The sequence below is a fragment of the Camelus dromedarius genome, chromosome 3 (genome assembly GCF_036321535.1).
Source record: "Camelus dromedarius isolate mCamDro1 chromosome 3, mCamDro1.pat, whole genome shotgun sequence".
Classification (NCBI taxonomy): Eukaryota; Metazoa; Chordata; class Mammalia; order Artiodactyla; family Camelidae; genus Camelus; species Camelus dromedarius.
The window spans coordinates 863289-877097 of NC_087438.1; the positions used below are offsets into that span (position 1 = coordinate 863289).

Consider the following 13809-nt stretch of genomic DNA (forward strand, 5'->3'; position numbering starts at 1 on the left):
CTCCGCGCTGGGGACACATGGGGAGACGGTCTCGGGGCCTTCGGGCTTCCGGGGAGGAGCAGAGACCGAGGTTCACTTGAAACTGGGGAAGGTCTGAGAACATGAGGCACATCGGGACGGTGAGAGGCCCCAGGCTGCGCCCTGCTCAGTGATGGCTCAGCAAACCCCTGAACCTTAACCGGCCGTCTTCAGCCTGCACGTGGCTGACCATGGCCCGCGGGCGGCGGAGAACCAACATCCCACAGAGATGCCATTTCCACAGCCTCTCAGGGGCACCAACATTCCTGCAGCTCAGACACTGGAGAGGAAGGAGGGCCAAGCTGGTCCCTGTACCGTGAAGGGCCGGGGCCAGGAGCTCAGGCTTTGCTGGCCCGAGGGCTCGGCCACACAGCCCGCGATGGGGGCGGGGGCTGCGTCCCCATCAGGCTCCACTTGAAAACACAGGTGGCAGCTGGCCTTGGCCTGCGGCCCTCCTGCCACACCCCCGCCCCCGCACGAATCTAACAACATTTCTGTTCCAAATAAACCCTTCGCCCCTGTGACTGACCAGAGACGTGGACGGGGGAGGCCACCAGCGCCTGGCCTTCGCAGGACAGGTGTCCTCCAAGACGCTCAAAGCACTCGCCGAAATCCTTACAGCTGCGCAACCTTCCCTTTACTGAGGGCAGATACTACGAGTTAAAACCAGCGTTAGGTGTTCAAATACATGAGAAAGCGCTGTGACCTAATTTAGTATTTCGAGGTCCCTGTCGGGTCTGCAGTGAAGATGTGCCCACAGCCCGCCCCTCCGCAGGCAGCGGCTTATTCACGTTCTCTGTGTAAAAGAGGGCAATGCCTAGGTCTGTGAACCGGGGGGGACGTTGACCCTGCAGAGGCCAGGCCGGGGCCAGCGGGCGGGACAGACGTCGGCTGACGCGCAGCCCTGGGCAGGATAACGCGGAGACACGGGGGACCTCTGCGCTCGGACATGCGGCTCGCAGAACCCTGGAAGGAGCCCCAGGCAGGACTGCGGCAGGGATGTGGCGGGGACCCTGGTGCTGGGTGGGGAAGATGGACTGGCCCACGGAGGGCTGGCTCTGTGACACCGGCCCTCGATCGGAGCCCCCACAGGCAGGCGACTTACTTCCTCCACGAGGCCAGGGGCTGTTCCGGTTCCCTCTCAGCAGATCCCAGCGAGGCCACAAGCGCCAGGGGCCAGGCCAGCAGCATCATGCAGGCGGCAAACAGCAGGCGGATGGGGAAGAGCGTCAGCGTCATGATGGTGACCTGGGGAGACAGGCCGTGTCACTGCGGAAGCGGCGTCCTCTGGGCCCCCTGGGCTGGCCCGCCCTGCCCGGGCCGCTGACCTCCCTCCCGTGGACAGCAGGGTGGGGCCAGCTCTGGACATCCCACTCGGGGTCCCTGGCCACGCTGCTGCCCCACCGGCCCGCTGCCTCCTGCAGGCACCCTGGGGGGCAGCATGGGAAAGGGGGCTCTCTCTCCCAGTGGACAGCGCTTGCCCACTCCCGGCGCCCCCACCAGGCAGCCCCCTCTCCAGGCCCAGCACAGCCGCCCTGCTCCTCTGAGCCCCCCCGTAGTGCCCCCACCCCCACACACAGGAGGGGGCTTTCAGAGCACTGAGTGGCCATCTGTGAAGCGTCGAAGTAGCAGGTACAGCGTCGGCAAGAGTGAACCGTGGACAAGGGAGACTGGGGGTTCAGGGACTTTCCAGCCACAGGACAGGACAGGAGCCCAGCAGAGAGGGAGGTATTGAAGGCCAAAGGTCTGGTCAGGAGGACGGGGGTTGGGGGTGATGCACTGGGGATCAGTGGGGAGGGGCAGGTCCTGCAGGTTGCGGGGGAGGGAGCCACAAGTGCTGGGGGGTGGGGATGGACACACGGTTCAGCAGAGCGGCCGAGTCGGGGGAGGCCCGGGTGGACGGCAGCTATAACTCAGCTCATCGGTGCACAAAGTGACATCTGATTCCGCAGGGGGGCGGGGGGGCGCCGGGGTGGGGGCGGGGTGGGTGCTCCAGAACAACGTGTTTTGTGATGAACCCAATCTCAGGGGGTCAGCTAGAAATGGGGCAGCAGAGGGGTGACGAGATGTGAAACTCACTGAGCGCTGTGACCAGTAGACGCAGCTCTCCATTACTGCAAGGAAACACTCTCAGGACACGTAGGACTTGGTGCGGGGGAGACAGCAAAGACAGGGGAAGAGACCCAGGCCCACGGTGCCACATCGAGCTGCTCGAGGCCCCCGCCACCCCAGCTCACACTGCTGGCCTCTGCACCACAGGCCTGCACGCTGACCGCCCCCACGGGCCTGCGAGATTCTCCAGGGTCCCCAGCGAGGCCAGCATGGCCCAACAGGAGCCCGACTCAGGCCACACGTGCAATTGCACATTTTCCAGCAGCCAAATTAAAACCCATAGAGGTGATGAAACGAACTCAACGTGCGTTTAACTCAGCACACCCGAAGCAGCATCCTTTCGGCACGTTCCCGGCACAGAAGTGCCGATGAGCCATTTCACGCTTCCCTCGTAAAGCCCAGGAAATCCCGTGTGTCTTCATCCCTCACACACGCCCACATTTTGAATCCCCAGCAGCTGAGAGGGGGCCCTGGGCCCGGGTCTCCACGTGTTGCAACAACGGTGATTTTTAACCTCCCTCCTCTCTGAGGGCCGGCTGTCACCCTGGCTGAACCTGCAGTTTGAACACGGGGTGGAACAGGATGGTGACACCAGATCTGTGTGGTGGACCTGGTGGCCACGTTTCCCGTTAAGTGGGGGGCTGCTCGAGGTTGTCAGAGGGCGTCCCTGCTGAGGGAACGCACCCTCCACCCCTGGTTTCCTAAGGGTTTGGTTTTGCCTTCAGCACGAGCGGGGCCGAATGTTACCACGTCTTCCTGTGACCCGCGGGGCCATCACACGCTTGTCTCCACGGCAGTCTCGGCTTTCCTGGCGTTACGACCTTGGTTGCTGGGCTGGAAAGCCACCTGCTATGACGTCTCTTTTAAGGACTCGGGTCTGTTTGCCCGCACGCGTCGGGGACAGTGGGCCTGGCCGTCACCCATCCTCGGGTGGGCCCCGCGGTCACAAGGCCAGACGCCAACACACATCAGAGGAGGAGCTTCTACAGAGCAGCGTTCTGATGGCCGCTCTGATGTCTTCTGACTGTTTACCTAGATTTCCTATTTTTCCTGAGTCACTTCAGCATTTTCTCAGGGAGAACATTCTCTCCGGGTGTCCCCAGCCGGCGTCTCCTCCCCACCCGGCTTCCTGACGCGCGTGTTTGCAGGATGACTGCCTGGAGCCGCTCCCGTGAAGTCGCGTCAACCCTGCCCTGACCCAGGGTGTCGCTGCAACACCGCTGCGCCTGCACTGCGGACGCGCTCCTCCTTTGTTCCTCCGTTTAGGGGACCGCGTCTGGACCCTCTCCTTGTCCCGCTGCGCCCTCCGCAGGCATCTGAATCGCGGCTCTTACAAGCACCTCTCTCGTCTGCTCTGCGTTCACTCTGGGGGTCTTTTTGACTTCTTGAGGGGAGAGCCTAGAGCATGACTTGCAGAAATATCTTATTTACCAAGACTCACATTGAGAAAACAGCTTTCTCGGAGTAACATTCTAATCCGACTCCACAAGCTTCAAACGTCGCCTTCCCTTCATTTTAAAATGCAGGTTAAGCATCACCTCCTGCTCCTTCCTTCCCTGTCACTTCGCAGTTCTGCTCGGAGGGAAAAGAGGTGCCGTCTGCAGACACTCCACCCCGCTGGGCCCCGCTTCTCGGGCTCCCGGCTCCGGGGAGGCTGTGCTGGAAACCCACACACCTGCGACCCCGCACACCTGCTCAGCGTTTCAACCCACTGCTGCCGGCTCGTCCAAGTTCAGAGCAGTTCCGTCACCGGAGAGTTTCCTGCATGTTCCCATAAGCAGACCCTGAAGCCGAGCCTGTGCCACAGACAAAATGAACGTGCGGCGAAGCAATGGCCCAGGCTCCCGGTGCCCACCACGCCCAGATCGCTCCCGAATGCTAGCGGACCACCCCCTACCCTGCAGCCACATTCCATGACCAGGATGGCTGCCACCACAAATGACGGCATAGAACAGGTGGTCCCAGGGGTTCCTGAGGCAGGACCCTGCTTCCAGAGCCCCACCCCAGGCCTCTGAGAACCGAGACTGTAGAGGGGCTCCTGGGGGCCCCGGGGAGGCAGCGCCCCACTCGGTCCCGACCAACAGGGAGGTGATGGCGAGTCTGGGGTGGGTGACCAGAGTCGGGGCAAGTACACTGCTCAATCTGCTGGTCCCACAGGCTGGTCAGCAGGTGGGGTGCACTAGGCCACTGCATGTGGGACATCATGTGTGACCCCATGTGCACCCCGGGGGATGCATTCCTGCTCCCGCTTGGTGTGCATCGGGGGAGAACACAGTCCTCGGTTCTGAGTTCCGCAGCAGGCAGGGAGAGGACGTGTGAGTGACCACAGAGCCTCTGACCCTCAGCAGACAGGCCCCCATGAGACGAGGAGGGCGTCGGTGGAGGCAGAACGTGGTCGGAGCCACTCGCCCGTCGGTCGGCCCTGCTGGCATGGAGGAGGGGGTGGGAGGCAGCGGTCCCAGCGCACGTGCCCTGAGGGCAGTGGAAGCTGCTTGGAGGGCCTGCACCTTCGGGAACCCACAGGCTGCCGGAGGGACTGGCTTCCTGAAATGCTTCCTGAGACGCTGCCCACAGCCTCGGTCCTGCACATCAGCATGAGCCTGGTCCCCTCGAAAGTGCCAGGTCAAACACAGGGAGGTCCCCGAGCCACACGAGGGTTTGTGACGCAATCCTACGGGCAGCGGCATCCAGAGTCTCTGCTGAGCTGCTCAGTTTAAACTGTTAGGGGGTTGGCTGCGAACACTGCCCCGTCAGAGGGTTTGACACAAGTCACCAGGACATGCATGTCCTCAGCGCATCCGAGTTGTCGGGCAGCCAGTTAAACCAGGTCTGAGGGTGCACAGCCACCCTCCCCGGGCATGTTTCGTTACGGGTCCCCAGCAGAGCTGTCCAGGCTCGGGTCAGCATTTCCTGCCAAAGGGACCCAAGGCTCCGAGTGAAGTGGCTCCAGGTCCAGGTCGGGGTAAAAGTGTAGGAGGTGACCCTGGAACACTGGGACAGCCAAGGTCCCCGGACTCAGGCCCCCACGCAGAGGGGGCGATTGGAACACGGACAAGAACAGTCCACGCGTGACGTGACCTTCACACTGCACACCACCGCGACCCCATGGCGGGCACATGCACACATCCACACACGCGCTCACAGGCACATGCCCCAGCCTCACCGGCCGCCTTTGGATGGCCCTAGGAAACTGGCCGAGAGCACAACAGGCTTCATGCTGTCTGTCCCTCGGGGCAGCCAAGGGGTGGAGGGGCTGTGTCCGTAGACCTGCCCACGAGGGGCTGGCACAGGCTTCCAGAACCCGCCCTCCAGGCACACTCAGATGACAGAAGGTCCTGCCCAGATGCAGATCAGCAGGCCTGCATGGCCGTGCGTGTGGGGGCCACGGAACACCCAACAGAAACGGCATCTCTCCAGTTCTAGACCAAGCCACCAGCTTCCAGAAAGCACCGAAGCCTGGGACACAGTCAGCAGAAGGCAGACTGGGAGACACAGACGCCCCACACGCACCGCAAGGAAAACAGCCAAGACAGAGCTAGAAGGGGGCCCTCTGATCAGGATGTGCCTGGGGCACCTGCTCGCTGACCCGCCCCACAATGGACACCTTGAAGCGGGCAGCTGGCACCTTCAGGGCTGATGATGGCCAGCGCGGGGTGGCCACTGCCTCCCGCGTGAGATGCAGGTGCAACGGGATGCTGTGGGTGAGATGCTGAGGTCTGGGCTTGGCTTCCGAATCACTGGTTCGGGGGTTGTCGGGGGCCCAGAGGGGCCCGAAGTGGGTGACTGCTGAAGCCGGGGGGTGGGGGGCTCGTTACACTTTTCTCTGCTTTGGTGTTAGGGGCTGAACTGTGTCCCCCAAACTCGTATGTTCAAGTCCTGACCCCCAGCACCTCAGAATGTGACTATTTTGGGAGGTGGGGTCTTCAAAGAAGAGATTAAGGTAAATGAGGCGAGTAGGGTGGCCCTAATCCCATGTGACTGGGGTCCCTCTGAGAAGCGATCAGTACACAGCCACGCACGGAGGGATGGCCGTGTGGGGGTACGGGGAGGAGACGGGGTCTGCCCGCCAGGAGAGGAGCCTCGGGAGGAAGCGGCCCCGTGACGCCCGGGTCTCCGCCTCCAGCCTCGAGGACCGGGAGAAAGCAGCTCTGTGAGGCCGCTCCCCGGCCCCGGCTGCGGGGCCTCCTCACGGCCGCCGAGCGAACGCGTTTGCCGTGTGTTTGAAATTTCCTGCGGTAAGGACTGTGAAAGTGACAGTGCTCGTTCTGGGTATAAAACAGTCACCAGTTCACAGTGAACTCACCAGGCCCACTGGGCACCTGCAGTGACAGTGCCGGCTCGGACCCGCCCACCGTCACTCCTTCCCTGCCCCGGCCCCCAAGGAGCTGGCATCGCCCACGTGCAAGCCGGTCCACGTGCCTTGTGTTTCACGGCCGACTGGGAACCCCCAGGGCGCTGCTTCAGAGACAACATCTCTGGAGTGTGTGTCGCCCCGGTCTCCACCCACGCGGTGGCTGTGCCAGGCTGGGCCACCTCGCCCTCCCCAGAGCGACGCCAGATGGAGGGACCTCGGCCAGCCATGCTGGGTGCTGACTCAGCACGTGCGGCCAGCACGGCACAGGGGAGGTGCCAGCCGCCGTGTGACGGCAGCCGGGAACCCACTGAGCCATCAGCGCCATGCTGGTGGACACAGGGGACACTCCGCTGGAGGCGTGTTCCAGCGCCAGCGCTTCAGTCACGGGAAATGGCCACCACTGCTCCAAAGGAACGGGAGGGGCGCCCACAGACAGACGGGTGGGAGCTCCCTCCCTCCTTCGTGCGGGAAGAGTCAGCGCACGTGGGGCCTGCCGCACACACGGACGGAGCCCGCGCTGAGGCCACAGCCTTGGCCGCTACCTCGTTCTCAGAGCTTCTGACAACCACGCGGATGGAAGCAGAAAGGGGCTTTGCTCAGTCGGCCCACGGTCACCACTAACCAGCCTCGGCTGGAGGGGAGGCTGGTGAGCCCATAAGGCAGGGTGGACGTCGGCTGCGCTGGCCCCGCAGTCCCGTGGCTGAGAGCGCAGCAGCCCTGCCCGCAAGGAGGCCGAGCACAGGCGCTTGGGGTTCCAGGGGCAGCTGCAGCTCAGGCTGGGCCTCCTGGGCCCGCCCCTCCTGCAGGGCTCCATGAGGGCCAAGCCACATCCCCCGCCCTGCGGGAGGGAATCGCCCCAAGCCTGTGCGGTCACCGGGGTAGCCGGCAGGCCCCGCCATCAGGGAGCTGCACACACTGTCGCAGCACCCGGGGAGGCTGCTGAGCTCAGCGTTGCTGGTGGCAGCAGAGCTGGGTGCCACCCAGGGATGCCACCAGGGGACAGGTGCGCTGGAGGTCACCTGCGTGACAGACCCAGGGGCCAGCCAGGGGAGGAGCTGCAAGTTACATGAGGCACAGAGAACACAGCCCGAGATGACAGTCAGCACAAAAGATAAGACACAAAACAGGACTGACATCACCCATGTCTCCAAGCCACTTAGACTGCAACCTGAGCCAAGCGTCCCTCCGGGATGGCAGCGCGGGGTGAGCACGCGGAACGTGGACTCTCGCGGGTGTGGGGGTGCAGATGGGGCCTGGAGTGAAGGGGGTGCTGCCAGCCCAGGGAGCACGGGGGCAGCGCAGGCACCGTGTGCCGGGCTGCGCTGAGCGGGTGCTGGCAGGGCCCAGCTGCAGGGGAGCCAGAGATGATGGCGCTGATGGAGGCGGGGAGCAGGGTGTAGGCCACGCCCCAGATTGGAAACCCCCACAGTAAAGGGGCTGGGTCGCAGGAACCGAGGCCCGACCCCAGGGTCAGCCCCTAATCAGAGCAAAGCCTAGGCCGTAGGCGCGGCCAGCAGGAGACGGGCTGGCGCGGGGGGCTGGGGGACGGGTCCGAGCCCCCTTCCCTCTGTGAGCGCCCGCTCATGCGCGGGCATGGGCCTGGCGGGATGATGCCCCCTCCGTGCGCCCAGCCTGCCCAGGGCTCCAGACGCACCAGCGGGATGACTGGCAACCCGCCCTCCCGGACCAAACCAGCCCTGAGCTGACCCCGCTCGCCCGCCCCTTGGACACACACTTGGGAGCCACCTCAGTCTCTCACCAACTCCTATTGGCTCCACCTCCAAAACACCCAGAACCTGTGACCCCTCCCCTCCGAGGTGCAGCATGGGGACTCCGCGGCCCCTGGGGCTCAGCGTTCTGTGTGGCTGTGGGGTCACCCCTACCCCCACTTCCCCGCCAGCCTCCCTCCTCTCACTGTGCCTGCACCTCCCCAGGGACAGTCCTTCCCCAAATTGCTACAGGGCGGGTTCCAGAACCTTCCCTCACCTTGGCCACAGAAAAGCTGCACTGACGGGTACACCGGCCCTCACTCTCTGCAGACCCCGGGGGAGCCCTCCCGAGACGGGTCAGCTGGTGCCTGGGTCAGGGGAACAGGGCTCATCTCTGGACCCAAGCACGGGTAGGGTCAGACATCAAGGGAGCAGGACTCTGGGGCTGGTCTTGTGCGTCCCTGGGACACTGCTCTGGTCACCTCCAAGCGGTCCCACAAGGAGCAGAATAGGGACAAGACTCGCGGATTCTGCAGAGAGACCTCCAGGCACGTGAGATAAACAGGAACAACTTGCCCAGGAAATCAGTTTCTTTTTTTGGCTGTTACTTATAAAAAAAATACAAAGCTGGCTGTTTTTAAGAATCTTGATTCAGAGTAAACAGAAGGTCCTAAAACTGACACCTGAGGCCTGGGCAGCCTCACACAGACAGGAAGTGGGGCAGAGCCTCAGGACGCGCGCAGCCTGCTGGACGCGGGGGCGAGAGGAAAGCGCACACCCTGCTTCACTGTGCTTTCTAAAGAAAGGAGACTGGAGAAGGCACGGCCACCCTCCCGGGGCCCCGTCAGCCGGCCCTGCCAAGCCCTGCGTCAAAAACGCCGCCGCCACACCTCTGAGCTCGCGGCTGCACAGGAGCAGCACCAGCCCTGGACCCGGCATCTCAGGTGCAGGCCCAGCCAGTCAGCCCAGAGAGCCTCCGCCCTCCGCTCCCCCGAAGGCAGAACACCTTCCAGCCCTAATCAGATGCTACTTTCAAATTGGAAACAAACAGTCGTTTGCACAAGTAATTCGAATAGTTAAAATTCTTGAAAGCAAAAGTGAAACAGAAAAGGCTGGCACTCTGCATGGTCACTGTTAGCTCCACCTGTCACACACACATCTGCTCTCGAGAAAAGTCCCCTCCTCACGATCAGACAAAACCCCGAGTGTGGCTAGAAATCCAAGAGGCCGACGGTGAGAGTGGAAATGGCCGGCTGGGCCCGGGGGCGCGGGTCATGCCCGAGGGCGCAGGCTCACGGCTACTGAGCGTTTTGTGTTGGGGGGTATCTGGGCTTCTTTGGTATGATTTGTCCATTTCCATAAACCCCATGCCCAGATTCACACTGGACTGATTTGTCTTTTTCTTACTAACGTGTGAATGTCTTCCTGACTTCAGGCCCTGGCTACATCGCCTCTGAGGGTCCCCACCCACCCGAGACTGTTAGGAAAATGTGTGCCTCCGCTCAGGAAAACTTTCCTTCCAGAGCCCATGCTCGCTGCTGTATACAAGCTATTTCTTATCTCTCCCACTCAAATCTAAAATTAAATATAGCTTTTCCAGAAGAGCTGTTTTTTTCTTTCAAACCCTCCCGCAGCCCCAACATCCCCATTGTCCCCGTCATCTCTATCCAAGAGCTTTCAGATCAAATCTTGGCATCTTCCACCCAATCTGGAGGCTTCTGCAAAATGAGAGTGTCTTTCAGTAATTCGCTGAATTGACAGTTCTGTCCTGCAGTCCAATGCACAGCGATTTTCCTCGACGACCACAGTTACCGTTTTCAGCACACCGCAGCTGATGGTGTGCGCTGTGCCTGTGCGGCTCTTTGTGGGGTCAGACCACCCTGTCCAAGGTAACCCTAATCCTGACGCCCCACCGCCCAGGCACGCCGAGACCCTCGGCACCAGGCCTGTCTCCTTTCAGCCAGGGCCCGAGGGCTCCCAGGAAGGTTGGAGCCTTTGCACCAGCTGATCCAGCCCAGCTCGGGCCTGTGTCCTGCCCCGGCACTCGGCACTGCCAGTTTCACAGGGCTGGTGTGCGTAGGTCCCTGGGGCAGCAGGGCCCACGGGCCACAAGTGGAGACAGAAAACCAACCACAAGGTCAGCGGTCAGCACAGAGGGGCAGCTGGGGGCTTCCAGGCGGATGCAGCAGAAAGCACCGGGGCCCCCGAGGAGGCCGGGCAGAGCTCTCAGTCCCAGCTTGAGGGCTTGGGGACACGTCAGACATCTTGGGACAGCGGGAGCCACCTGCCACGTGGACTCAGAGTCTCCAGGGCAGCTGAGAAAGGTCCCCATCACGACAGGTAGGTCAAGATGGAAGGAAGTGCATGGGGGCAGAGGGGCGCACTTCCAAGCAGAGGCAGGTCTGGGCCTGGAGATGTGGGTGGGCCAGGGGGCCAGGCAGGGTTCACTCTCCCTGGCCCTCCTCAGCCCCCCTCCCACACACTCAGTTTTATATAAAACGTCCTCTTTGAGTTTTCAGGACCCTCTGCTGGAGACAAGAGCTCCGTCCCTGGGGTCCTAGTGATTCCGACCTGCCGCTCCCCAGCCTCCAGGTTTGAACGTCGCAACGAAGCGACCCTCAGGCCGGAGGCCCTCCTGCGGCCCCGCCACCCACCCTGGAGAGCTCAGGGCCGCAGGTCAGGGGGTGGGGTGGAAATGCTGGAAGGCGTAAGCTCTCTCTCCTGGCTGGACGTCCCACCAGAGACAGGCTCAGATCCAAAGGTGGGAGTTGGCGCAGAAATTCGGCAACACCTGACCTACTTCCTCCAGCATCTCACCTGTGGGGCCAGGACACCTGTAATTACACGTCCACAGAACGGAGCTTTCAAGGCACCAAGCTCCCGCTTGCAAAAATGGATGCAGGGGCTGTGAATTCCACAAACCAGCGCAGAGGCTTGGGCAGTGACCGAGGCGGGATGGGCAGCGTCAGGGGCAGGACCTGGTGCACGACACAGCCTTGTCGCTGAGAAGGTCTGGCCGAGGGGGTGAGAGGCAGCGGGGCGGGCACAGGCCAGGCACGGAGAAGGCCCATCCTCCGCCCGCGTCCACAAACACACACCAGGTGGCACCTGAGGGAACACCCGAGCCAGTGCCAGGGCCAGAGGTAAAGGCTCGAGAGGCATGGACCCTGCTCCCCGGCCGTGGCTGCAGCCCCGCTCGCTCAGCTGGGAGAGCGCCCAGAAGCCAGACCCACCCTGGCTGCGGCTCAAGGAAATCCCTTGTCTCCGGGGCTCTCACTACAGGGCTGGAGTGAAAGAATCTCGAAATTCAAGAGCAGCAGCGCTTCCTGCCGTCCAGTCACTTCAGCAAATACCCTCAGGAAGTGACAGGCCTGGGGCCAGAGAGGGTGTCCTAGGCTCCGGGCTGTGAGACCACCACCCCACTCCCCCCACCCCCAGTCCCGGGCTGTCAGGGCTCCCAGCTGCAGGAGAACCTCTCCAGCTACAGGCAGCCCCTATCTGGGCACCTCCTACCCCATGGCACCCTCAGATAGGAGAGCATCCCCAGAACATCCTGCCTCAACCCCCACTCCCAGTGGCTGGAGGCCCCTCCAAAATTCTGGGTCCAGGGCCTCATCTGTGGGAAGCCCCAGGGAACATCCTAGCCCCACCCCCTAACTGCAAGGAGTTCCCCTCACCCACACCCTGGCTACAGCCCCCAGCTGTGGGAGTCCCCCTTTATCTTCGAGGAGACCCTTGGGCACATTCTGTACTTTCCAGTGGCAGGCAGCCCCCCAGAGCTTCCCAGCTCTGCCCCCAGCTGCAGAGAACCCCTGACCCACCAGTTACACTGTGGGGCCAGGCTGGGACACAGGGCCCCTGGTGCTGGTCAGTGGAGCAGGGGTGGAGAGCAGCCTGGGGCAGCCTACCCCCTGGCTGGGTGGTCATTCCTTGAGCACAGCGGGGAAGCATGGAGGTGATCCGTCTGACTGCTCCTTAGAATGAAAGCACAGGTGCGGTTGAGATGGACTGGAAGGGGGCAGGCAGCTGGGAGACCACTGCACAGGGTGGGGCGGCGGCAGAAGTAGCCCCGACAACCCTGAGACCCCTCCACGCTGGGTGGCTGTAGGCGCTGACAGCAGCAAAAGGGAGCAGTCCAGCTGGAGACAGACTGAGCTGAGGGGGCCTGCGGGACCGCAGGAGGGTGCGGGGATGGTAAGTCACATGGCACAAAAGTGACCAATGACTCCCCCCTATGGGCGAGAAAGGTCTACTGCTATAGAAAGGGGGGTTCTGTCACTTGCTCTGTGCATGAGACGGTGGGGGGCTGGCCTGGGGGAGTGAATGGACCCCAGTGTGAAAGACCCCCGCCCTGGGGTGGGCGTCCAGTGCCTGGCCCACCCCCGCACGCCCACTGGCTAGGGCACAGCTGCGCGCAGGCGCTGGGCGCAGCAGGAGCAGCAGGTCCCCGTCGAGTGGCACACGCCAGCCCTCACCTGCTGGACCTGGCACGAGACACACTTAGGGAGCCCTGCCCATGGCCCCATCCTCCGGGTCTGAAATGTGAAAATTGTGAAAGATGTTGTTTCAAAAGTTCTTAGGTGGCAACTAACTTTTTAGGGAAAATAAGTCACTCCTCCAGTGCTAAGATGGAAATATGGCTTTCCGGAGGAAAAAGGCCGCAGGTCCAGGCACCTGAGCTGGCCTCTCACAGGAGCACAGGGCGAGGCCAGCGGCTCCACCCGGGACGGTCCAGGAGCATCACCAAATGCAGCGAAGCCAGAAGCCGGGAGGCCAGCTGCCACTTGCAGGGCCTTTAGCAACGTTGACAACACCCCAGCTGACGATGCTGGAACGTGGTCAAAACACCAAGGAACATGCGCATCAGCTCTAATGCAAGACGTGGCACTGATGGCTGAGCGGTGACTTGGGCTTTAGAAGGACAAACCCGCCACCACATTTAAACATGCTTCCAAGTGCACACTTTCCTCCGGGCTCATCTCAGGATCACTCACAGCTGGAACGGAGATTTCCACTGCAACACCAACCCCGACCCCACGGCAGACCCACGAGAACTCGGCAGGGCTCCAGCCCCTGGGTCTGACGGCAGGGTGAGGTTGTGGGAGAGGGGCTCACAGAAGCTGTGCTGAGACTCACCGGGCAGGGGAGCCCCAGGTACTTCCTCCAAACTTCCCACCGCCTGGCGCCCTCTGGGGTCGGGCCTGTGGATGGCAGGGTGGGCAAGGCATTGGCTCCTTCAGTGGGGCTCAGTGCTCCCTTCAGGGACAAAATCCTGCGTTTTTAACATGAGAAGTAACCAACCTATATCTCCACCGACAGATGACCTGGTAAAGAAGCTGTGGTGTATTTACACAATGGAACACTGCTCAGCTATAAAAAGGAATAGAATAATGCCATTTGCAGCAACATGCACGGACCTGGAGGTCGTCATTCTAAGTGAAGGAAGCCAGAAAGAGAAAGAAAAATACCATATGAGATCACTCATATGTGGAATCTAAAACAATAAAAATAAAAGGACACTACAAACTCCTCTATAAAACAGAATCAGACTCACAGACAGAGTAAGCAATCTTGTGGTTACCGGGGGAGGGGATAAATTTGGGAGTTTGCGATTTA

At 61.9% G+C, this 13809-nt stretch overlaps 1 protein-coding gene across 1 annotated transcript in view; it reads right to left on the minus strand.

Moving 5' to 3' along the window:
- LPCAT1 (lysophosphatidylcholine acyltransferase 1) overlaps nt 1-13809 on the minus strand; it is a 44148-nt gene that overhangs the window by 26561 nt on the left and 3778 nt on the right. The window contains exon 2 of the mRNA XM_031442741.2: nt 1124-1266. Coding sequence (XP_031298601.1) covers nt 1124-1266 — 143 coding nt within the window. The remainder of the gene's footprint in view (nt 1-1123; nt 1267-13809) is intronic.